Raw genomic sequence first — 24,681 nt, 5'->3', positions numbered from 1 at the left:
ATTGAACTTGAAAAATTAAATTTCATTGTCCATGATCCTAATTTCAAACATACATAAATCTAATTAAAAATATGATTTATCACCATAGCATAGCTATGATATTTTTGGAATAATTTATTACCTTGTTCTTAACAAAATTAAATCATTTTGCAATTTATCATATCTTTAAAGCTGGAGGTGAATTCAAAACTACTTAATTTCCCTAAATATGTGTTTAAATGATTAAACAAAACGACATAAACATATAATTATTTCTTAATGTGTTTATATTATTAATTTGTGTGTAATCTTGATATATGGAACTACGACCTTACTTACGACTAATAAATTTAAAATTTTAAAAACACAGGGTTCTCCTAAAGATATATAAGAGTATGTTATTAAAAATAAATTGGTGTTTCTTTTATATTAGGATATTACCTATTGAGTACTTAAGTAAATTTCACAATTATCTGATGCTCTTTAATTGTAGTCATACAAATATTGTTTATTTTATTTTAATTTACGAAATAGTCTACTAACAAGGCCGTTAATAAATATCCTAGTTTGTGAAATATTTATTTTATTTTACGAGATGTTTAAATTAATACCTTAATTAAAATTGTCCTTAGAATATAAAATACGAAGTGTGTTAATTAGCTTACTAAAATTATTTTAATAGTATTTTATTGACATGGATTTTGATGCTGATATTTAACCCTACTATTGAAATAGTAACAGTAATACGGTAGTTAATTCTGTGGTGATCATTACAAAACATTACAATTCGATTAAAATTAGAGAATTTAATTTCTTAATATCTGGTCACATTTTTAAAATAAACATAATACATTAGGAAGTATTGGGTATTTGGAAGTTTACATGATAAATTACAACCTTCTCATCATTTGACATTATCCCCAAAAATTTACAAGCAGGAAATACTGGTCTAATTTTTCCATCAAATAAATATTAAACTAGCCTTGCACCTACACAATGCATCGAATATTATTTTATATCTAAAATATATCAAAGTTCAATGTCTTGTAAGAAATAAAATAAATCAGTTAACTATAAATATTTTATTAGTACTATTCATCATTTCTATTGGGTCTGAAAAAATCCAATAAACCCTCGTAAGAATAATTTTCAAGAACCCGGAGTAAATTCGGCAGTTTCGAAACCACATTAGCTCCTTTAAATTTATAATAGTTTACATATAAGTTACTAATGGTGCCTGAAAGAAAAACATTAGAATTAATTAGACTGATGAATTTTAATTTATGTCGGTATAAAACCGGTAAATACAAACACATGATTGAATGAAATCACGCCTATTATTAGTGGTTTAAAATTTGTTGAAAACGCAAATTTTTGGTAATTTGCTTTCAGTCGACGCAAAGATATTAATTAACATTCAACGTTGCGATCATTTTTACATATTTATTGTTTGTTAAAAATGAATTATTTAAATATGTACTATCAATTTAATTTCCTGATAAACATATTCACCCCGTAGTGTTTATGTTACTTTCGAGTATTAAGCTTTAAAAACACGTTCACAAAATTTGTGGACATATTTTTATTTAATATTATGCTTAAAAAGAATTAGTGATGTATATAAATTATTGAAATATCTCAACTTGAAGATGAATAATTTTGCTAATATTTTAATATATATTCTTGACTCTAACGATCTGATGTGAAACCCCTTAACCATAACATGAAATAATACAAATACATTTTTGGAATATATAAATTTAAATGTTTGCTTTCAAAATTCCTTACCATATAGTCTCTCCAAACATCCAGGTTGCGATTTTTGTATAATGGTTTTGCTGTTAGCTAAAATCTCTTTATATTTTTGGCACAAAGAACCGGATATTTCTTCATTAGTTACTTCTAACTCGTTCAAAGCATTTAATAATGTCAAATCTTTTTCGTTACTTTTCTCTGTGACTATTTTATTATTAATTAAATCCAAAACAGTATCAATCGAGTCGTCAGCAACAGCTAAAACAAGAAAGGAATGATCTGGTTATTGGTTTGATTTGAGATTTGGTATTCTATTTTAAGTCGCATATTTTATTATAGTTGTTTATTATATGTTTATATCGGAATATTTTGCTTACAACTAAATCCCAAGGGTCGTGCGTCATGGAAAAAAAAATTCCAGTACAATGGTAAAAAGGTTTTTAGATAAATTGAAACGTTTAATTCCAATTTATAAACATTTGTTGTTTTATTTTAATTATTAAAACAAAAAATAATTATTAACAAGAGCTGGAAACTATATTATAATTAATTTTTTCACTTACTTGTAGCAAACTCCACTTTAATTTTCTTTTTTGTTGCCTCAATTGTCAGATAATCCTTTAAAATACTGATGGTCGACACATTATCTGATAAAAATTCTCCTTCATTTTTACTAAAAAATACAGATCAGAAAAAGAATCTTTATAAAGAACATCAATATTACGTATAAGAACATTGAAGAATTGTGCCCAAAAGACTGGACTGAAACCATAAAATATTTTTATCTAATATTTGAGGCTTCTCGGGCACTTCAGGCAGACAATTACTAATCCACGAATGTATTTCAGCTAAACTAAACCCTCCTTTGAATATTAATTTATTAAAGGACCTAAAATTAAATCTCACATAATTACAGTTCAGTATTTCTTCGTAAAATTCATACCGCTTGCTATCAAAATCATGAATTCTGTAATGTAAAGACAGTGCCTTAATGTCGTATTGCAAATTTCTGCTGCATTTTGGTTGAACCAAAGGAGTTACATATACCTGTAAAGTGCCCTTTTCACCTTCCTCAGTGCGAATCTTTAGTTCCAACCTATTTGTGTTTATTTGACATCGATAAGTTGCTAACAACTTGTTGCCACTCTATAATTATAAAAGATGCAGTTTTTCCTAGACATTGTGAAACATTGCATAACAATGGAAAATCAGGAATGCGGTTTATGTTAAATATTGGTTATTAAATAATATTTGGTAAATATGCCATACGTTATTTATTAGTCAAACACATTTTCCTTATGGTAACATCAAAGTTACCTACCGCTAATTTTCGTGAATTTTCAGGGTTATGCGGAACTAAAGTGTGTTCTCATAAGCATACATCTATTTAGATATTGGATTCAAATCAATTAAGACCTCAAGTTTAATGACATCAAATTTTAATTTAAAATGTCAGAAAACACTCATTTTAAATGCCAAAACCCGTAGAGTGCATAATAAAAACAATTTACTTTTATTTATTTCGCTCTATTGCCGTAGGAATATTACTAAAAACAGCAAGTTTTGCGTCAGTCGATTGACATTATTCATAATATGGGTTTTTTTAGTGACTGTCAAGGCAGCAAATTTTACTTAAATCACGGAAGTCGTTTTAAGTTTATAACAATATACCCATTTTAAAATTGTAACATTGAAACAATTTATTTTGATCTGTACTTCAGTTTTACTTACGTTTGTATCCGAATCACTGTAACTGACAACTGCTGAATTTTTTTCAACATCAATCAACTTTAAAGAAACATTGCTTTGTAAAAGAATGTTATCTATGGCAGTCGGAACCTCTATAGATAATGTATACGTTGACGTCGTTTTTTCTAATGTAAACTGAAAATATTTATTAATATTTTTAATTAGATAAATAATGGCGGAATTTACTGAATCCTTAATTGAGAGAAGAGATATAGCTGAAAATTCGTCAAAAAATGAGTGCGTGGAGGTTTGATAACTTTCGCGTTCCTTCATGACTTTATTTTGTAATTCTTCAATTTCCAATCTGAAATATTTGTTACATTTAAAAGGATGTCAGATACTTATGCAAAACCTACTTTAGTTTTTGAACTTTCTGTGAATTGTCCACAGTAAAACTTCCAGTATTATCTACATTGGAATCTATAGTTTGCGTCGTTAAACCAATAACTCTTCCGGTGTACGTTACGATAAGAATTTCTTCATATCCTTGACATCCCACAATTCCAGTTTGCATTCCCGTTACGCTTTCATTGCAATTCTGCAATATGACTGTCAGAAATTTTCACATTAAATTTTAACCTATAATACCATTTCGTAAATAAGTATAGGTTTATCTAAAGGGTCGAACATGTTAAGGTTATAAACTTCCACGTTACCATCTTGCCTGCCAACTATTAGATTTTTGTTTCCATTTCCAGTTAAATCATAGGTATCTATGCAAGATATAGCTGCAGAGTTAGTTTCATTAGTAAGTAACCAGCGTTCAAATCCTTGTAAACTGAAATTAGAAATTAAAATATTTATATAGATTTTTTTTGTGAAATGTACCTATCCACATCTACAATTCCAATTCGTCCATCCACAGTACCAAACAATATTAGTTTGTCGTTGTTTTCCTCGAAAAAATATAAAACTGTTGGAGTATTTTCAACTTCAATACTAAAAGTTACTCTTGCATGTTCGATGACTCTTATCATTCGACCTTCACATGCTATCAGAGAAAGAAATCTCCTAGTCTTTTAAAAATAATTAATTAAATTAATTTAAGTCCAATTAACTAAGATACTACCTTATGAGAATACATAGAAATAACATCAACTATTTTATCCCCACATAAATAAGAACCAACTTCCTTGCAGTCTCTATAGTGATTAAAAATATGGGTACCACAAAGTATTAGTTCACTGCCCAAAACAAACCTGCAATGTCAATTTATTTACTTCAAATTTACTAAATGGGAGTATAAATTTAGGTGTGCCTTCTTACATTGATTGTATCTTCTCGGTGATACCTGAATCAAAAGTCAAAAACAACTTCCCTTTCTTGGTATAACCTTTAACCTCGTTCTCCGTAGCAATAAAGATCTTGTCGTACGGAGTACCTGAAGAAAATATTTACAAAAATTACCCACATAAATAATTTCGATTACGAAATCTCAAGTTCACGGTCAACTCGAAAGTGAAATTGATTTTTTTCGGCAACCTTACTAGGTCATCGTATTCAAATGTAAACACGATTGAATCATTCATTAATAATTATCGTCTGTGTAACACTTTACGTTCTCAGCTAAACGTTTAAATTTGCATAAGGAACCTTGATATATTAAAGAAATTGACGATAGCAATTAACAAAAAAGCAAATATGCACATTTAATGCAATTTATAATTAGTAATATATTGTTTTTGTTTTTTTTTATAAGATGCAATAAATTTATAGAAGGATGCTATACTTTATAAAATATTTTTCAAATATAAATATTAATTATTAACAACGCGATAAATAATACGTAGTTTCAAGTTTTTTCCGAGAAAGAAAAATTAAAGACAAATAATAAACAATAATTAGAATCCAATGTTCACCTATAAAATAAACATCAAATAATAATGCAATAATTATAATAGGTACTTGAATGCTATAGTAAATAATGTAAATTAAGTTCACAGTTAATTAGCATACAATTCAATTTCTAACGTCATTCTAATTTTATTTTACAAATAATTTAATTTAAAATGCATGTGTTTAAGATTTTTCAATATTTTCCTTGCCGCATTTCATTCATTTTTTTGATATAGCATTTTCTAAGTATTAGAGTGTAAATATCTCTTTTTACGATTTATTGACGTTTCGAACATTTTACCTTTTACAAAAATTAAAGAAACGAGGAAAATTACCCGAAAACAGTTTCATAGATTTGTTAAACGGATAAACAACCATTATAGATAATTTATTATATTTTTTCTCTATTATTTACGAAATATATCGTTTTTGGGTAATAAATATGTTAATTTATCCATAATTATTTTCTTAATACCATGCCTGTGATGTTACGATATCTTATAAATGAATTGGTGAATTAGACAGCATAGTGCAATAATAAACTGAAAACAACAAACCATTTGTAGGAAACAGTGGTCTTATTTTAGTGGCATTGACAAGGAATTTAGATTAAAACTATATATTCCTACTTGTTTTGTAAATTTCCGAAAGACCTTGAAAATAGTCTAGCAATAGGATATCCTATAATACATATGACTTAATGTATCCAAATTATGCAAAATTGAATTTTTATTGTATCCTACTTAATTTATCAAATTTATTCATATTATTACTAATTATTAAATATTTGCTTAAAACACAACTATTTAATGTTCTTATTATCATTTTAAATTTACAATCAATTGAAATTTATTTATTCATGTCAAACCAGAATTTTCAAGACATAATAAATTTTATTATATGAACAAAGTTCATTTTGAATAAGATTCAAATATATCTATAAATGTGAAAATTAGATGATGATGATCTTATATCTTTTCTTTCTACTTTATTAAAATGTATTTTCTAATATTAAATGATAATTAATAATAATAAAGATGATTTAAAAATATTACCCACAAATATTGATTTCTTACAAGATAATGCAAGATATTATTCTCGTTATACATACCAAATACCATACAGTATTTCGAGAATAGGTCTAAAAATTATATGTATTATTCCCAATGCACTTATTTTACATAACTGTGAATCATTAATATTGACTAATTAATTACCAATAGCTCCAGCAGTTTTCAATGCAGTTATTGGTGGTCCAGGCAAAGTTTTGAAATGTATTTGTATGTCGTCTTTTTTAATTGAAAAAACTTGTAAAATTCCATCACTGTCAGCTATTGCAACCTTGAATAAAGTAAAATATCATGAATCTAAATTACATTTAAATTTATAAATTAATACCTTCTGTTGGGATTTGGGTGTATCACCGGGTAACAGTTTCATACAATTGGGCTCTGTTAATCCGACAATTGTATAGTCCACTCTATGTAAATTTAGTTCCATCTTTAAATGAAAACTTGAAGGTATATTGATAAAGAATTTGTGTGTACTTGTAAGTGATAAAAATACAAATCAATTTTGCCATGGTGCGGTGAATACAAACAATAGTATATATCTAAGAGATTTGAAAAATTAATAGAATTATAAAATAAATAAACTCTAATCCGTAACATTTTTATATTTTATTGAGTAGAAAATGAAGTCGTTTATTACTTTCACTGTGTGCAAGGCAATTAAGTATATGTGGTTTACTGGGTTGCCTATGCTTTACGAGGCTTCGAATAATAATACAATTCTGAATCAATAGGCTAATAGGACACTACAGTAAAATAAAAAATGTAACGTATATTAAAAATATCAAATACGTTAGGTATGTCAAATTACCAAACTTAAAACTTATTAAAAATAATAAAAGAGAAATGAAAATATCGTATCTTATATGTGTACAATAATTACAGTCTTATAATAATAAGAATTATCAACAGTTAGTAAACATTGTTTGTAAAGAACCTGTAAACGATAATAAACCTATTAGAATATTTTGTAAATGTAAAATTAAACTTAAATGTTAAGTTTGTTTACAATTTAAGAATGCTTAATATATTGTATTCGTTATTAAACTAGTTGTAACACAATTATTTATTGGTAAAGAAATATTTATATTCTATGATGTTGACATTATTTGACATGAATTACTTTTTTATCAAATGGTTTATCTTTTGTTTATCTAATAAGTCAGAGATAAGGTGTTTTACGTACGCAGGTGTAAAATAAATTGTTTTTAGTTATAATAATATGGCTGAGTTGGATATTGACAATCTTATATATAGACTATTAGATGGTGAATATTTATTAACATAAGTTTATAAACATAATAATTATTTCATTACATACAACTGATCTTAGAAAAACATCAAAACAATTAGCCTACACATTTACTCATTTATTATAGTAAGAAATGGACCACCAGGAAAAAATGTAACACTAAAAGAAGATGAAATTAAAAATTTATGTTACAAGACTCGTGAAATATTTTTACAACAGCCCACATTATTGGAATTGGAAGCTCCACTCAAAATATGCGGTAATTTTAAAGTAACTTATATTTTATTTATATTAATTTAATATATTATTTTAGGGGACATCCATGGACAGTATTATGATTTATTAAGAGTATTCGAATATGGTGGTTTCCCACCTGAAGAGAATTATTTATTCCTGGGGGATTATGTAGATCGAGGCAAACACTCAATTGAAACTATATGCTTATTATTTTGTTATAAGATAAAATATCCAGAAAATTTTTTCCTTCTGCGAGGAAACCACGAATGTGCCTCAATAAATAGGATTTATGGCTTTTATGATGAGTGTAGTGATCTCATTTGTAGAGCATTTTAAAATGTATTGATATTTAAAAATATTTTCAGGTAAAAGAAGATTTTCGATAAAATTGTGGAAAACTTTTGCTGATTGTTTTAACTGTCTTCCAATAGTTGCAATTATTGATGAAAAAATATTCTGTTGTCATGGAGGTCTTAGCCCATCTCTCTTCAACATGGACCAAATACGCAATATTAAAAGACCTGTCGACGTCCCGGACGAAGGTATAATCCATTTAGTTTTCTACAAATTAAATCACCGTAAATGATTATTTTCTTATCTTAGGATTACTTTGTGACTTACTGTGGTCAGATCCAGAACCACAATTGAGTGGTTGGGGCTATAATCAACGAGGTGTTTCTCATACATTTGGAGAAGGTGTGGTTAGCCAATTTCTACAAAAACACGATCTGGATTTGATTTGTAGGGGACATCAGGTTGTTGAAGATGGATACGAGTTTTTCGCAATGAGACAGCTAGTGACCTTATTTACAGCTCCAAATTATTGTGGAGAGTTTAGAAATGCTGGCGCCATGATATCCGTTGATGAGAGTTTGATGTGCACATTCAAGGTATTATTTTATTACGAGTAAGAAGAGTAACCTCAGAAATACCCAGTCGATCAAATAGTTCTATAATGTATCTTTGTCTGCCAACTCATTTCATTTAGTTCATCACTAAAATGTATATCTTTCCAACTTGTCTCATTTAAAAATTGTCTATCAATATATAGTGTGTGTAATTTTTATATTGAGTGGTTGAGACCTTTTAACTGAAATTAATATATTACATTTTTTATTTATTTAATATTATAATGGAGCATAGCCTAGTACAGTTTGAACTCTAGTAATTTTTCAAAGCTAGAAACACCAACAATTCAAATCGGGTCCTGTTATTATTGGTAATTTAATTTATATTAATATCCTGTTACAGATTATAAAACCTGCAGATAAATTGCCAGGGCATGAATTTAAAGGACTTAATTCTGGTATACCAGCAAAACCTCAAAGGAATTGGCAATACATAAAAAACGAATAATACTAGATATACAATAGGTGACTTAAGTGCTACTTTGTAACTAAAAAATTAATAAAGACTCATTACTTACAATAATTACACATTATTATATTTAATATTAAGACAAGATAAAGAATATGTATGCCTACTTAATACTATTTTAAATATTGTTAACGTAATGTAATTAAGTTGTAAAAATATTTTAGATGTAACAGTAATAATTATTAATTTTTTTCTAGAATCCCTGAAATGTTTGTAAGTATATAATATTAACACTCATGTTTATCTCATTTGTTGGTTTTTTATTTGTTCATTTCAAAGGATTAAAATCTATTGCGTTACACAGGATCGTATGATATAGATATCCTAAACAAGTCTTTATTTCACCGCAAAATGAAATAATATAATTGAAATAGTATACATTTCACAAAGCTGGTTACAAACATTTCCTTGATAATAACATCTATATGAAAAATTATCTTATCACATTATTAGGAAAGATGATGATCTTATCTCTATTATTTTTCAATAGAGACATGGCCGATCAAGTCACAAAAATATTTGATGTAGATGAAATTATCAAAAACTTGTTAAAAGGTATAGTATATGGTCGACGTAACACACAACATATTGTCTAAATTTTTAGGATGGAATCCCACAAAATCTATCACTGCTTTGAAACCAGTAGAATTGACTGCAGCGGAAATACAAACCTTATGTCAGAAGTCTAGAGAGATTTTTTTGAAACAGCCAATTTTATTAGAACTTGAGGTGCCGTTGAAAATTTGCGGTAAGATATTGAGAATTTAGAATTTTAATAATATTTAGAATAAATTGATATTCATAATAGGTGATATCCATGGCCAATACCCTGATCTATTACGATTATTTGAAATGGGGGGATTTCCTCCAGATGAAAATTATCTCTTTCTTGGTGATTATGTAGACAGGGGTAAGCAATCACTGGAAACAATATGTCTCTTATTAGCTTACAAAATTAAATACCCAGAAAATTTCTTCCTACTTAGAGGTAACCATGAATGTGCTTCGATCAATAGAATCTACGGCTTCTATGACGAATGTAAGGAACAATATTTATTTGTTTAAAATTTTTGTAACAACCATTTTTTAGGTAAAAGAAGATATAATATAAAATTATGGAAGACATTCACTGATTGTTTCAATTGTCTTCCGATAGCAGCCATTGTAAATTCGACGATATTTTGTTGTCACGGAGGACTTAGTCCGTCACTTGATTCCATGGATCAAATTCGCAACATAGAGAGACCCACTGATGTGCCCGACTCAGGTAAAAACTGAATAAATGATTAATCAATCACATGGTATTAAAAGACAATGGTTCACTGTCGATTTTTAAATGATTTATTTGTAGATTAAATACTTGGTTTAATAGATTAATAGTTAGAATATGACCTTGATAATTATGTCAAAAACTTGTTTGAAAAGTTAATAATAAATTAGTATCATAAACTAAAATGTTCAGATTTAAAGAAAAATATTTTTGTGTTCAGGTTTATTGTGCGATTTACTGTGGTCCGACCCAGAGAGAAACATTAAAAAACTAGAAGACAAAGACGTGTTAGGATGGGGTGTAAACGAAAGGGGTGTTTCTTTCACCTTTAATGAAGATGTAGTCATTAAATTCCTTAATCGTCATGATTTGTCGTTAATTTGTCGTGCTCATCAAGTAGTAGAAGACGGCTATGAATTTTTTGCCAAACGTCAGCTGGTTACATTGTTCTCAGCGCCGAATTATTGTAACGAATTCGATAATGCTGGTGCTATAATGTCGGTATCAGAAAACCTTTTTTGCAAATTTCAGGTAAGAATCATAGAAATCTTTATGTTATCCTAAGGCAATAAGCAAGTGGCAAGCCCAGATGGTAATTTGTTAGCTTTGGTTCTAAAGTTTTAAGTAATCTTAATCTTAGTGCTAGCTAGTTATATTCTATTTTACCTCAGTAGTGTAGTACTCTAATATTAGTTATATTGCAGATTCTTAAACCATCAGAAAAAAAGGCTAAGCCTCAATATAAACCTCCAGACAGGAAGCTTGAATTAGAAGAATAATGAAAATATCATTCAACGTTGTTTATTTTAATAATTTATTTAAATAAAATTTTTAATGAACATGAATTAAATAAAATTTTTTATTGTTAGACATTATTTCGTATGTATTTTGTATTACATTAATAAATTACTAGTTAAATATAATTTTTGATGAAAAAAATATATGCATGTTTATTCTAAATATTATTATTTAATGGAAAGTCAATATGAATTACTCGAATGAATCACGCAAACTTTAAGCGACTAACTTTCATAGGTAAACTAAACTTCAACTTCAAGATGGATTCATACATTTAATTTTTGTAATAAGAGACTGTGCAATCAACGATTGCCATAGATAACTTTATTATTACATGATCACTCACACCAATGCGTAAAAGCAATAACAATAATAAAATATATAATACTAATTAACAATAATATTATAGTATTTGAATTGTTGTTCTCTCAATTTTTTCCTATCGATAAAGGGTGAATGTAACCATAACGATTTTCATATAAACATGTAAAGTACAATGTTTATTTTTTGTGTTATTTATAGCTCCTCGATTTTAAACTGGTATCTGTTCTTGACACAGTTTTCCAATAAAAGGGTATAGGCAATCCAGATTACACAAGGCTACATCGTCAACAACGTCTCGAATCACCAGCATTCTCGAATTAACAGAAAATGTTTCAAGCAAGTTTCAGTAATTTTGAAGTAATTTACATATAATAATTGAAATTAAACTTCAAACACGACTTAAAGTGAGACGGATTTGAGTTGTCAGAGTCGATTAGCTGGTGTTGGCAGCACCGGTTTGATCCAATATTTTATCTACAGTCAACATGGCTGAACCAGAATTAAATGTTGATAACCTTATACAGAGATTATTGGAAGGTAAGTCCATTTAATTAGTTCCATCTATACAATTTGTGGTTTAGCGTTTAGTAATTTTACGATTTAATGATAAATTTTTGCATGCCCAAGTGAGAATTTTTTGATTAATATTTACCTGTCAAAGTCACCATTTCTTATTCAATATTTTTGTCACGGTTTATTTTACCCCTATTTTATGTTTATTGAATAACACCAACACATCAATTTATTCACGTTTTGTGCAGGTAGTATTCGTGACGAAATTTTGTTAATTTTATTTTAGTTTAACACGTTTATGAAGGAGTCTTTCCGCTTCTTATACACAGATTTTTCTTTTGGGTTTTTTGTTTCTGTATAAACATATTAGGATGAATGTTTCATTTTTGTTGTGCTGCTTTTTGGTGTGATGTACCAATTAAGGGTTTAAAAGTCAACGAGAGTTACAAGAAAATAAGGACCCCAAGAAGAAATCTAAAATCAAAGATATATTTATATCTTCAGAACGTAAGGATTCACAAACTATTAGTATATGTATAGATGTATGTAAGGATACATTTGCAGACAAACCATAAAAATGGTACAATTTTATCAAAAAATAGGTATATATAAAAAAAAAATTGATTCCAATAAGACTGCAAATGAATTCTATATACTTTATCTTGAACAATGTCAGTTATTGTTTCACAAATTAATATGGTTTGAAATAATGTTTTTTAACTGGTATTGTTTTTGATACACTAGGAATGCTGACTTAATGTTTTTAATTCTTGCTTTATTTAGTTTGTTTTTATTGATTTATATGCTCTTTCTTTGTATATGATTTCTGCAATAATAATCCCGCTTACTATTTATTTGATATGTTTTGGTTACTAGCACTTTTTGTATTTTTGGGCTTGCTAATTAATCCATTGATTACTTTATCCTAATTTAATTATGAATAATACGTAGAAATATTGATTAATATATATTACTCAATTTTAAGTTAAATAAAATTTTGTAATTATTAAAATTCAAGTAACAAGCATTTATAAAATAATATAATAATAATTTATTATCCCATAAGATTAATATTAAAATTTAATACGATTTATAGATTAATATACAGGAGCTACGAATAAGTTTATCTATCTCAAAAAATAGGAACCCATTCACTAATTAAATATAATAATGAAACTACAATAATATGAAATGCAAATATACTCCCATTTTATGATCAACAAATACAATATTTGTTTTATTGAATTATATGATTGTACCAAAAGTGTGTGATGTATCCGCATATTTTTAAAATTGGGAAATGTTTAATGTAATTGTAATTGTTTTTGGCAATATTAAATAAGTAATAAATTAAATAATAATATTTGAGCAAAATGTCTGTTGCAATAAAAATGATAACTTTATTAAATAATAGCTGTAGCTTGTTTGTCTAACCATTACTAAATCAAGGAACTAAAAATAGATAAAATTATAGTTAAATAGACAAGCATGAAGAAAATGACTTTAAATAAAATATTTTTAACAATTCAATTTTAAATTAAGTAAATTGCTCCTATAAGAGATTCGTTTGTAAATTTTGTGAGGTGTACAAAATAACTGTTCAAATATTTGCAGTCGATAATATAGAAACATATTACTAGCGATTCATTTTTTACTACAAAATAGTATATTTGTATATTTTGTTATATAAATATTTATCTTATTTAAAATAGGACCCTCTTTCTAGAGAAACTTTATACTAGAAATATAAAAGACCTTCACAAAATTAGGAATGTGACTATTGTTGTCTTACTTTTAAAAGCCACTTAACTTTATAAATTGATAGTGCTATATTTATATAATAGTAAATTATTGTATTTTTTCCAACCAACCAATTTTAATAAAACTGCATGCCAACAGAATAATCAATTTTCCATCTTTTTTTAGAAGATTTTCGATGTCAACTATATACCATAAATGTATATAAATTGAATAGATATCATTTGTAATTTTGAAAGCATATTTCTTGAGCACTTTTAACACCGTTCACCTCAAATTGACCCGATAAAAAATTGATTCACTTAAGCATACATTTTAGGATTGTCTGAACCAGTTATTATTTACTAAGTTACACTTAACTAACCTGCCCTGTGTCCTTTTTCAGTGAGAGGATGTCGTCCAGGAAAGTCAGTGAACATGACAGAAGCGGAAGTACGGAGTTTGTGTCTCAAGTCTCGGGAGATTTTCCTTCAACAACCTATATTGCTGGAACTTGAGGCTCCACTGAAGATATGTGGTAAGACAACAACTATTTTAAAACTATCTGTGCAGATATTTGTAATTAATATATTCTCGTATGTTACGCACAGTTAAATAAATGACGAGCATAAAATTAATAAAGTCTTTTTAAAGACTATTTTGTATTTTTTTAGGAGATATCCACGGTCAGTACACCGATTTGCTACGACTGTTCGAATATGGAGGTTTTCCACCTGAAGCGAACTATCTCTTCCTCGGCGATTACGTCGATCGCGGCAAACAGTCCCTTGAAACGATCTGTCTTTTGCTTGCTTACAAAATCAAATATCCGGAAAACTTTTTTCTGCTGCGAGGTAATCACGAGTGTGCCTCTATAAACAGGATCTACGGTTTCTATGACGAGTGTAAGTGAAATTCAATTTCATACATTTTTTATATAAGTTTTTTAAATAATAATAGAGGTAGATTTCAAATGAACTATCTAAATGAATTGTAAAATGTGAACACATACTTAATGAATTTTAACTAGAATAAATGAGTCAGATGTCAGGTATGTTATCATAAAGTAGTTTACAAATTTAATTTATATGCATAGTCATATTTAAATATATTGGCATATCTCATGTAGGAAATAAATGCGAAGATTCACGATAGTAGAGTTATTGACTATTTATTTTTAACTTATCTAGGCAAGAGAAGGTACAACATTAAACTATGGAAAACATTTACTGACTGCTTCAATTGCCTGCCAATCGCGGCTATTATTGACGAGAAGATTTTTTGTTGTCACGGCGGTCTCAGTCCTGATCTCCAAGGTATGGAGCAGATCCGCCGCATCATGAGACCCACCGACGTACCAGACACAGGTACATTGATTATTCACAGTTTTCGTATATATAACAATCGAATTATTTATTTAGGATTGCTGTGCGATCTGCTGTGGTCCGATCCCGACAAGGATGTGCAGGGTTGGGGCGAGAACGACCGCGGCGTCTCGTTCACTTTTGGCGCAGATGTCGTCGGTAAATTCCTCAACCGTCATGATCTTGACCTGATATGTCGTGCACATCAAGTAGTAGAAGACGGCTACGAGTTCTTCGCCAAACGTCAATTGGTCACGTTGTTTTCAGCGCCCAATTACTGTGGCGAATTCGATAATGCCGGCGGTATGATGTCGGTTGACGAGACACTTATGTGTTCGTTCCAAGTAAGTAATACTTAAAAAAATAAATGATTTAATTATTAAGAAAATAAATTATATAATAATAATATATAAAATTCACGAACATTATATTAAATGAAACATATGATTATTAAAATAACATTAAAAAATTTATAATTATAAATTATTGGCTAATTATAATGTTCAAGTAATATTTATTTTTGCAGATTTTGAAACCATCAGAAAAGAAAGCGAAATACCAGTACCAAGGAACTAATTCCGGTCGTCCGCAAACGCCGCAGAAGACCACGGCAAACAAAAAATAGAGTGAATAGATTTATACCATTTATTTCCTAATTTTAATTTTGTCGATGCATTTTTAAGAACAGTGTATTCTCTTAAATACTATTACAAAATAACAGTCGGTCTATTGAGTGCAAAATGAAAGAGTATTGTATATTATTTAAACTTTTATTATAATTTTATGAATTGACTGATTATACACTTATTCTATCAATGACTGACTGAAGAGTCATATTAATTTTATTAAAACGTATCTTTGAATTTTCGTTTTTGTGTCTACAAGGGCATATCTAACTGACAGTATTAATTGTTTATTGCAATAAAATAATTTACGGCACTGAATTCAAAAATGACGTTAAGTATGCCCTTTTAGCTAGCGTGTTTGCTTGCATTTAGTCTCTGAGAGAAAGAACCGCTGGACAAACTTATAACAATTGTTAATCTTATTTATTTATTTATTTTTGTTATATTATGAACATTATTGATTTTTGGTGCCTTTAGATATGTCGAAGAAAGCGTAATAATTATTTTTGACTATTAAACAACGACAATTAAACTTATATTTATATAGCTCTCTGACAATCCTTTATTTCATTGGCGATTTTCTTTGGAGTTAAAAACAGTTTGTCCATGGCGGTTTTTTCCAATTTGAGCATTTAATCGTGCATCCTATTATAGACGGCCAAAGAGTTCGTGATTCGGCATGATAAATCTAAAACACCACAAAAATATTTAATGTATTCACAGTTGTTTCGAAATCGTAACTATGAATTGGTTTTTTACCATTCTTAATATTGAATCTCACCTTTTTATTCACGAGAACGGTATAGATCTATATTTTATATAAGTTCTGGCGTTCTTTAATTTTATTACCTTGTTTTAAGAACAGAGTTTTATTAAACAGAATATTGTACTTTCAGTATAAATAAATATATATTACTAATGGATGTGTATTTTGCTTTTTCCCATACTTAAGCATTTAACAAATAACAGAGTTAAATCGTTACCTTTTTAATTCACGTTCTAGATTTTTAGTTCCTATTTGTTCTACTACAAAATTTTTCCACATGAAAATAAAAAATGCTCGTTATAAAACAATTTCTTTATTTCGAAAAACATTTATAATACTTATGATAATAAAGAAAAAATATAAATTTTCTATAGCATTAGATATATAATATATATAAATAAAGAGATACTGTACAAATAAATAAATGTTCAATGACAATAAATATAAGTATCATAATAGTTTTGAACAGCTTGAGTATAACACAATTACCAGCAAGTTATATCATAGTCTGTAGACAACATATATCAACATTTTTGTGTTTACAGGTTTTATTATTATATTTTCCCAATTATATGAATAACAATAGCACACAAAATAGACTACAGTTTGCAGGTCAGAGTAAAAAATATATTCTCATTTTAAATTTACATATACTTAATTAGGTTACGTAGAAATTAATCGGACACTGTTGTGATGTTATAGAAGAAAAAAATACGGCAAGGTACATTGCGGATAAAGGTTTGGCTTTACTATTATTTTTCTTTTAGTTTTCTCGCGACATTAAAACCATTCCATGTTTTCAATTTCAAACTCAGGAACTTCTGGTGCAATATGTTTTTTTTTTCTTAAATCAATATGATTAATATGTTTCAAAACATATATTTAAGAACACCACACACGTCATTTTGTTTGTCGCAGGAAAACCATGATATTAACATAGATCAGTCACAATGATATCTTATAATATTCAGTAAAGCAACACAACATACATATTATATCAATAATTTTCTTTTTCTCCCTATCTAAGATAAATTCGTTCTTTCAATTTAAAATTATTAAAAAGGTAATAACTGGACTATATTTACAATATTTTTGATACCCCATTGCTAATTCCATTCGTTCTCGTCATCGTCCTCTGAATCTGATCGCGGCTATTAAAGCTCTAATTTTTTGCTGTTCATCAATTTTTAATTCTCTAATTATATTTATGCAGATATTTACATTGTTTGTGGGAGTGCCGCGCTAAAGCTAATCAGTCATAGTAGAATTTTTTTTAAATATAAAAAACATCGCTGTGGCTTCAGCACTCCCCAAACTCATCACATACATTTAGTTAACATATTTTGTAAATAAATAATATACATTTTTGGCATCTTTGAAATACATACACAAATAGACTTTGGTATTTTTTTTTTGGTATAAAAAGTCTTACGTCTTTCCAGTAAGCTTAATTCAATTATTTTTTTTTGGTACATCACACTTATGTTTACTTAATTGAATAATTTCACTGTTTTGTCTTCGATTTTAACAATTGTCTTTCCAAGAAAACCACCATCGGTCTCGACATGACTTGTGTATTTCCCGCTTTTTTCTCAGCTTTGATGGGTCCGTCTTTTTCGTGAACTTGATATTGTACGGGTCCTCTGATAATTCGGGATACTGTTGCACATCGTGTATGTAATTTCCTTCGTAACCAGTTACGTAGCCACTTTTCATGATCTCATCTATTTCATTGGCTAACCATTCCACAGACCCGGAAAATCCATTCTTCAGGGCTTCCTTTTCTTTGTGCCATGCCTTTCTTATGGCAGACAACTTGGCATGATGTAATAGACGCTGCTTTTCTTTTTCCATAGTAGTGCCGTATCTTAAATTGATCACGGCATTGGATCCGTGTATTTTCACGTCGAAGTAATTATTTCCGCTGCCGTTCTCTTTAGCAATTTCGTGGAAGGTAGTGTTGACCTGTCCTTGTAATCTCTTTAGTTGTCCTTTGTCATCATTTGCCTTCCAAGTTTCTTCTTTCACAAAATAAAAGGCGTCTTGTTGGGCACTGTGCACTACGAAAGTAAACGGCAATATAAATGATCGGTTAAACACCGAAGTGTACACATCTCGGTAGATCGCATTTGCTGCTGGCACACTTGAAATAACTGCTTGTGATTTATCACTTCTGGAAACCAAAATTCCTCTTCCAAATGGAGGATCGGAAGATGCCCCTATTTTCTTAGGAATCAAATCCATTACATCCGTTTTCAAAGCAGATTTGGTTGGAGCCGATAATTCTTTAGCTGTCTTCATTTTTCTGGAGTCAATATGGGCCAAGAAACCAGATTGGATTTCTGAAGAGGAGAATTGCAGCGCTAATTGATTACTGAGGCTTGATTTGGACGGATTCCAGAAGGTTGGCGGACTAGTGAGCATTGGAGGCATTTTACCCCCTGGAAGTTGGTCAGGGAAGAGTTGTGGAGCTAAATTCTTTAGGTTGATGCCCATCTTATTCAACCAGTCGATATGATCTAGAATACCAACATCGTATGTAAAATTAGACAAAGTTTATCAAAACTAAGTATCAAAATACCTGTCGGACGTTTTCTGTCCACTCCCATATTAATCGGGTCATTTCCATTGAATCTGTAGAGATGAAGATGTGTAGGAGTTGCTACTCTTTCCAAAACGTTTTCCCATAGTGGTGACATCCATTGTCCTATTAAAGGATCATACACCTTACCATTTGGCATATGTACTAGTGATGTTACCTGGAATACCACATCTTTAATCATTCATTCATTCTAAAGCACTCATTGTTATTATTTACCTGATCAAGCAAACCTCCACAAAAATCAACTGGCAAATATAGATATGGATTGGAATCATAAACAATATGCCCATAAGGCGATCTCATGATCTCCCTTATGCCTTCACCATATTGATTGAATATCATGACGGGTGTTCCACATTGATCTGTCGCTACGTAATATTTATGTCTGAACACCTGTGCATATATTAGATGGCCTCTGTCATCGTAGACCAATGACATTAATTTGCCATCCCTTGGTGAATAAATCTGACTCACTTCCCTCGGTCTATTTTCATTATTATAGAAGAATTGGGTTACATTGCCAAAATTGTCCTTTCTGGCTGATAATCGGTCGAGGTGATCGTAGAAATATCGTACGTCGAATCTACCTCTTTTGGTTGCCCGTACAAGCAGGCCTTTGGCGTTGTAATGAAATTTCTCTTCGCGAGCGTTTTGTATTACCAGGCCACGGGTGTCATACTTGTATTGTCCTTCCGCGAATTTAATTATACGATCCATGGAATTGTAATCCATAGGAATAGTGTTACCCCTACAAAATAAAAATACAGTATATAAGAGGATACTTTAAAGTTCTTCGAGTCATAAAGTATTTAACCAAATGAGAACAGTTTGGAAGAAAAGTGCCAAAGTACCTCAAGTGATTAAAATTAGTGAAATAGTTACTAAATAATTGTTAAAATAATATTATTACCTGTATGTGAGTGATAACATGTTGCCATTATCATCGTATCTAAATCCCCATGGTTCTTGAGCCTCTACACCTAATAGTTGCCCATCACAATCCCAAGTGTAATTCTTTACATTTGTGTAGGTATTAACTCCAACATTCTTGGTGTAAGTTCTGGTTTGTGAAATTCTCCTAAAACGGTAATATTTTATATAATACATTCGTATAATTGATTTAAGTACATACCCATGCATATCATGACTAAACTCCATCCTAAATACTTCCATGCCATGGATTGTTAGTGATATTTGGGTCTCCAAAAACTTAGAATTTATCCTGCTTGTAAAGAGAGCAGTGCCATCATACACTTGCGTCTCATTTGATTTTGGTTTGTTTATTTTGAAAGGCCCGATCATTTCTAAAGCACCCGTTTTAGCACTATACGCAAGATTATATTGTGGAAGATTCTGTCCGCCAATCCTTCCAGCGGTCGAAACTAATCTATAATTATTGTCGTATTCGTAAGTGAATTTGGCATTGGACAGACCGGTTTTTGCTCCGAAATCGATTCGTTCTTCTGAAAGAAGTCCGCCGATGTACTGATAATCCCATCGACATTCGATGTCTTGATCTAAACTGGAAACTTGACTGGGTAGTCCTGATGTTTCGGAATATTGATAAATGTTTTTGCCATCGCCGTGTACGACCTCCTTGAGTTTACCATTGGGATAATATCTGTATACTACGCGGGCACCTTCACCGGGGAACACAGTTTGAAGAAGCAGACCATTATGAGAAAAGTGTTGGAGGTAAGCTCTGGTGCTGCCTGGAGGTGTGTATGTTGCTCTGAGAAAACCTATAGAAGGTTGTAAACTAAAGGAATGTTTGGTACCACTCGGTAGTGTAACATGGCGAAGTCCGCCGTCATCATCATAGGTCAAGGAGAAGCTTCTGGAGCTCGCCAAAGAGATTTTGGAAAGCATATTCCAGTCATTATATGTGTAGCTTTGAGTGCCGTCTAAACTACTGGTGACTTCCGATAAAAGACCGTGTCGGTCATAGCTGTATTTGAGTTCCGTATTACCCCACTTCCAACCATCAATCCTGTTAAAATTGTCATATGATATGTTTAAAGCATCCGCGCCGTTGTGGGGATAATATGATAAGGGTAAGCCAGCAGGGTCATACGATATTGTCAGTAATGGAATTTTATCGTGATCGAAAAAGATTTCCTTACTAGAATATTGATTGAACTCAATGCCCAACATTTTGGAACCGTTAACAAAGATTTCTCTATTCAGGGTTTGTTGAGGATTTCGCACGTCTCCAATTAAAGTGAAAGTTGTTGACATTATGTTTTGAATTCCTTCACCGAAAGTTGTTATTTGTTCGGACCAAACTGGTAGCATTTCAGCTTCGACTGGTAAAGAAGCCTCTAACAGAGGATGACGTTCCAATGCCGATATTTTCATATAACCATCCCAGGGAGAGGTTACACCAACAGAAGAATTAGTTAATGTCACAGCTTCAGTTATCTCATTGCCTGAGAAAAAACAATTAATTAATATTAATTACATTTTACAAATCTGTTTAATATAAACATATTTATTTTTAATAACTTACCATCAACTAAAATAACCTTTTTGTTAGCTCTTCCTGTAACTATAAGACTTGTTGGCGGCTTGCCCACAGTAACTTCTAAACCACCAGTTTCGGCAATCTTTGAGGAAAGTCCAAGGGTTTCACCACTTGATAGAATAACTCCCACTGCTCTGCCATATTTGTCGTATTTATACATAAATGTTTCTCCCCCCTGAAATCCAATAATGGTCATAAATTAATAACAATAATTATAATAAAATCTTACCCCTGATCTACTTGTGAGCAATCCGGTATTAAGATCATAATCCAATTCAATTTCAGATTTTCCTTTCTCGCTTAATTTCACCAAATAACCAACTCCATTGATTTTCAATTCGCTTTTATGATCTTGTGTATTTTCTATGGAGCTCACTGCATTACTATAATCTCTGAGGAATTGAATTTTGTTGCCAGAGCTGTCTGTTACTGTAGAAAGTTTACCGAAACTTGTATTTTTGGAGTATAAGAATGAGTAACGAGTTTTATCGGAAGCCAAATCCTTTGTTGCGACATGTTGTCCATAACGATTAAAAACATAGATTTCCCCTGCGAGAAAAGCAATAATTTTATCATTTATTAATTATATTTAGATAATTTATAGCTTGATTGATTTTCTGTTGTAAATACACTTACCTGCGGCAGGATACGGTATTCTAAACTCTCCGTTTTCATCATGTGTTGGTAGGTAATGTTCAAGAGCTAAGATATGCAAAGAACCTTGATCAGCTACATGTAAAACACCTCCTGGTGAAACTGTTAATGCTGAAATGGCTTGGAAACGTGCATTGGAACTTAATAGAGTCTCGGCGTTACTGGTAGTTTCTTCGGTCGTACCACATATACATGCTGGCGGTAGCTCTTGATTCTTTGGACTAGGGGTAGTCAAATTCACACCACAATCACAATTATTTCTTTGATTGTCTTGGACTTTTCCTGCGAAATGGATAATTTTTCCGGAACTGTCTATGAGTCTAATGTAGTAAATGTTTCTAGTGTCAGATTCCGCGATGTACAGATCACCATTTGGTGCAAAAGAAAGAGCTAGAATTGTGCCTAGAATGTTATCGTTAATAACTTTTGTAGTATTGTCTTCACGATGGCAATGTAAAGGTGTGCCAGCTACAACTTTCAATTTCATGTCAGCGGTCAATTTTAACACCAGTCTATCATCTATAAAATGCAGCGAACCATCCAATGGACTTAATGCAATTCCGGTGGGCCACTGCAACTGAGCTTGATTTGCAGGAATGGCTCCTTTGCAAGGAATGGGACTCCAGTGATTATGATGACCATGATTTCCAATCAACGTATGAATCACTCCTCTTGCATCAACTACTCTAATATTAGTACCATCTGCAATGTACATCGTTTTATCAGCAGCTATGGCTATGCCTTTTGGGTGAGCGAGTCGGGCATATTTGGCTGGTCCTTCATCTCCGCAATTATTATCGTCACCAGGAATACAACGTTCTCCATTACCGACAACAGGCTCGCTGTTAATATTGGGGTCTTGAATAGGGTCAAGAGATAACACTCGGAGGATTTGATGCTTCTCTGGGTCTGAGACGTATAGATGACCGTCAGCAGGTGATACTGTCAGATAATACTGGTATGCGACTTGAGTGGCACTAAAAAAGAAATATTTCTAAGTATTCAAAGTTAAATTAAATTACGCAAAATATACCTTAACTGAAGAACTGTGTAAACATTTCCTTCTGGCGTAATTCTTCTCACTAAATTAAAATCGCCGACATATATGCTTCCATCAGGTCCGCTTGCTAATGAACCTGGAGTTAAAAGTTTGGCATCTTTGGCAGGTCCTCCACATTGTCCAGGACAATCCAAAGCTCTCTGTAGTCCAGTTCCCATTACAACGTGCACAGTTCGAGGGTACTGTTTGAAATGCAAGGTTGAGCCATCTCCTTTTTGCAAAATACCTTCATGGAAATTGTAGTGATGGTGAATGTCCAAACCCCAACCACCTATTAAAATAAATTTTTAAAACATAGATGCTTAAATTTTATAAGATTATTTACCTATGTCGGATATATCAACATCAAAACCTTTCAAATCTGCCGTTTGTGTCTCCCAAACTGGTTCAGCACAAGTGCTGTGCTGATATCCAATTGAAACTTTGGCTTGTGCTATTCCATACACCTTTTGTTTGTAAACATTTCTCTTATTCCAAGCGAAAGTGTGCATGAGATCTGGATCTGCTTCATATGTCTTCGTATGCAAAAATCCCTCAACTTCAACTCTCACATGCACATGAGTCAAAGTTTTCGGAACACTCTCACCCGTTAATTTCATATAAATAGTGCTCATGTATCCACTTGTTTGTGAACTTTGATATATTATATGTAAATCTGATCCCGGTATAGGAATCGATTCTTGTACTATTTGGGTTTCAGCAAATATGACACTGCGACCCTGCATCCCTCCAACGGCTTCTGGCATCCATGTACCTGTTATTACAGGGTTAAGAATTTCTGGATCGTGATCATCGCAAGTGTTCGGTAAAGTACCAGTTGGATCGAATAAGGATCTAGAAACTCCGGGGAAATTGATCGCAGGGTTTTTTCTAAGGAAACTGTAATAAAAAATAAATACATAAAAATGATGATGTCCAAACTTTTATATTACTGAAGTTAAATGTATTTGTAATAATTTAAATAAGTTCAATAATTACCTGCTTTGGGTGTTCCCATCTGAAGAATCATCAGCTAACTGCATTTCCACTGGAGGTAACACAACAATTTGATTCCATGGTACGAAAACTGTTTTAATCAAAGGTTTAAACGGTGACCTCTGGAACTGTAAAGTGACAGCGCCTCCTCCATTGACCAATACATCAAACCTGTAATATATTTTCAGGTTTTAAAATCGTCCAAGTTATTTG

At 30.8% G+C, this 24,681-nt stretch overlaps 5 protein-coding genes across 8 annotated transcripts in view; 3 read left to right on the top strand and 2 right to left on the bottom strand.

The window, feature by feature from the left end:
- Nucleotides 1-967: 967 nt before the first annotated feature.
- Nucleotides 968-6,844, bottom strand: LOC109595854 (Bardet-Biedl syndrome 7 protein homolog). Its single transcript, XM_020011281.2, has 14 exons — nucleotides 6,718-6,844; nucleotides 6,537-6,660; nucleotides 4,750-4,864; nucleotides 4,553-4,682; nucleotides 4,312-4,499; nucleotides 4,072-4,261; nucleotides 3,840-4,021; nucleotides 3,670-3,787; nucleotides 3,466-3,618; nucleotides 2,678-2,880; nucleotides 2,459-2,623; nucleotides 2,298-2,407; nucleotides 1,768-1,992; nucleotides 968-1,216 (listed from the first exon to the last, which is right to left on the bottom strand). The coding sequence occupies exons 1-14, from the start codon at nucleotides 6,817-6,819 to the stop codon at nucleotides 1,071-1,073; spliced, it is 2,151 nt and encodes a 716-aa protein (XP_019866840.1). The 5' UTR covers nucleotides 6,820-6,844; the 3' UTR covers nucleotides 968-1,070.
- A 720-nt stretch (nucleotides 6,845-7,564) lies between these two features.
- On the top strand, nucleotides 7,565-9,309 carry LOC109595866 (serine/threonine-protein phosphatase alpha-2 isoform-like). Of its 2 annotated transcripts, none has more exons than XM_020011293.2 (6): nucleotides 7,565-7,657; nucleotides 7,769-7,900; nucleotides 7,955-8,185; nucleotides 8,244-8,420; nucleotides 8,482-8,768; nucleotides 9,130-9,309. In XM_020011293.2, exons 1-6 carry the CDS (start codon nucleotides 7,612-7,614, stop codon nucleotides 9,232-9,234), a joined length of 978 nt encoding a protein of 325 aa, XP_019866852.1. In that variant the 5' UTR covers nucleotides 7,565-7,611; the 3' UTR covers nucleotides 9,235-9,309. The 2 variants fall into 2 exon arrangements, with proteins under 2 accessions (XP_019866852.1, XP_049826092.1); XM_049970135.1 differs by having other exon boundaries at nucleotides 7,620-7,657; nucleotides 7,723-7,900.
- A 180-nt stretch (nucleotides 9,310-9,489) lies between these two features.
- On the top strand, nucleotides 9,490-11,395 carry LOC109595846 (serine/threonine-protein phosphatase alpha-3 isoform). The gene is made up of 6 exons (XM_020011272.2): nucleotides 9,490-9,810; nucleotides 9,860-10,003; nucleotides 10,064-10,294; nucleotides 10,346-10,522; nucleotides 10,746-11,056; nucleotides 11,230-11,395. The coding sequence occupies exons 1-6, from the start codon at nucleotides 9,681-9,683 to the stop codon at nucleotides 11,302-11,304; spliced, it is 1,068 nt and encodes a 355-aa protein (XP_019866831.2). The 5' UTR covers nucleotides 9,490-9,680; the 3' UTR covers nucleotides 11,305-11,395.
- A 517-nt stretch (nucleotides 11,396-11,912) lies between these two features.
- Nucleotides 11,913-16,808, top strand: LOC109595862 (serine/threonine-protein phosphatase PP1-beta catalytic subunit). 2 transcript variants are annotated; one of them, XM_020011288.2, is made up of 7 exons: nucleotides 11,913-12,184; nucleotides 12,584-12,667; nucleotides 14,304-14,435; nucleotides 14,572-14,802; nucleotides 15,088-15,264; nucleotides 15,319-15,605; nucleotides 15,788-16,808. In XM_020011288.2, exons 1-7 carry the CDS (start codon nucleotides 12,133-12,135, stop codon nucleotides 15,884-15,886), a joined length of 1,062 nt encoding a protein of 353 aa, XP_019866847.1. In that variant the 5' UTR covers nucleotides 11,913-12,132; the 3' UTR covers nucleotides 15,887-16,808. The 2 variants fall into 2 exon arrangements, with proteins under 2 accessions (XP_019866847.1, XP_019866846.1); XM_020011287.2 differs by lacking the exon at nucleotides 12,584-12,667 and having other exon boundaries at nucleotides 11,918-12,184.
- A 142-nt stretch (nucleotides 16,809-16,950) lies between these two features.
- The window catches only part of LOC109595861 (teneurin-a), a 196,304-nt gene continuing 188,573 nt past the window's right edge, over nucleotides 16,951-24,681 (bottom strand). For both annotated transcript variants that reach the window (XM_049970103.1, XM_020011286.2), the window contains 11 exons: nucleotides 24,472-24,639; nucleotides 23,819-24,372; nucleotides 23,467-23,764; nucleotides 22,416-23,410; nucleotides 22,009-22,328; nucleotides 21,765-21,954; nucleotides 20,388-21,684; nucleotides 20,166-20,333; nucleotides 19,472-20,003; nucleotides 19,235-19,412; nucleotides 16,951-19,172 (listed from right to left, as the gene is read on the bottom strand). In XM_049970103.1, the coding sequence (XP_049826060.1) occupies nucleotides 18,178-19,172; nucleotides 19,235-19,412; nucleotides 19,472-20,003; nucleotides 20,166-20,333; nucleotides 20,388-21,684; nucleotides 21,765-21,954; nucleotides 22,009-22,328; nucleotides 22,416-23,410; nucleotides 23,467-23,764; nucleotides 23,819-24,372; nucleotides 24,472-24,639 (5,695 nt within the window). In that variant the 3' untranslated portion in view covers nucleotides 16,951-18,177. The remainder of the gene's footprint in view (nucleotides 19,173-19,234; nucleotides 19,413-19,471; nucleotides 20,004-20,165; nucleotides 20,334-20,387; nucleotides 21,685-21,764; nucleotides 21,955-22,008; nucleotides 22,329-22,415; nucleotides 23,411-23,466; nucleotides 23,765-23,818; nucleotides 24,373-24,471; nucleotides 24,640-24,681) is intronic.

Source organism: Aethina tumida, chromosome 7 (genome assembly GCF_024364675.1).
Source record: "Aethina tumida isolate Nest 87 chromosome 7, icAetTumi1.1, whole genome shotgun sequence".
NCBI classification, from domain to species: domain Eukaryota; kingdom Metazoa; phylum Arthropoda; class Insecta; order Coleoptera; family Nitidulidae; genus Aethina; species Aethina tumida.
The sequence above is the reverse complement of the archived record's forward strand: the minus strand, read 5'-3'. Positions and strand labels throughout refer to the sequence as shown.

Bases quoted from the DNA above. Each gene is read 5' to 3' on its own strand.
- LOC109595846 (XM_020011272.2), top strand. From the start codon at position 9,681: ATGAAAAATTATCTTATCACATTATTAGGAAAGATGATGATCTTATCT. The intron at 10,004-10,063 runs GTAAGATATTGA...TATTCATAATAG, and splicing joins GGTGCCGTTGAAAATTTGCG to GTGATATCCATGGCCAATAC. The intron at 10,295-10,345 runs GTAAGGAACAAT...ACCATTTTTTAG, and splicing joins CTACGGCTTCTATGACGAAT to GTAAAAGAAGATATAATATA.
- LOC109595854 (XM_020011281.2), bottom strand. From the start codon at position 6,819: ATGGAACTAAATTTACATAGAGTGGACTATACAATTGTCGGATTAACA. The intron at 2,881-3,465 runs GTAAGTAAAACT...TTATAATTATAG, and splicing joins ACAGTGATTCGGATACAAAC to AGTGGCAACAAGTTGTTAGC. The intron at 1,217-1,767 runs GTAAGGAATTTT...TTTTTCTTTCAG, and splicing joins ATGTTTGGAGAGACTATATG to GCACCATTAGTAACTTATAT.
- LOC109595866 (XM_049970135.1), top strand. The intron at 8,186-8,243 runs GTAGTGATCTCA...AAATATTTTCAG, and splicing joins TTATGGCTTTTATGATGAGT to GTAAAAGAAGATTTTCGATA. The intron at 8,421-8,481 runs GTATAATCCATT...TTCTTATCTTAG, and splicing joins TGTCGACGTCCCGGACGAAG to GATTACTTTGTGACTTACTG.
- LOC109595862 (XM_020011288.2), top strand. From the start codon at position 12,133: ATGGCTGAACCAGAATTAAATGTTGATAACCTTATACAGAGATTATTG. The intron at 12,185-12,583 runs GTAAGTCCATTT...GTACCAATTAAG, and splicing joins TATACAGAGATTATTGGAAG to GGTTTAAAAGTCAACGAGAG. The intron at 14,803-15,087 runs GTAAGTGAAATT...TAACTTATCTAG, and splicing joins CTACGGTTTCTATGACGAGT to GCAAGAGAAGGTACAACATT.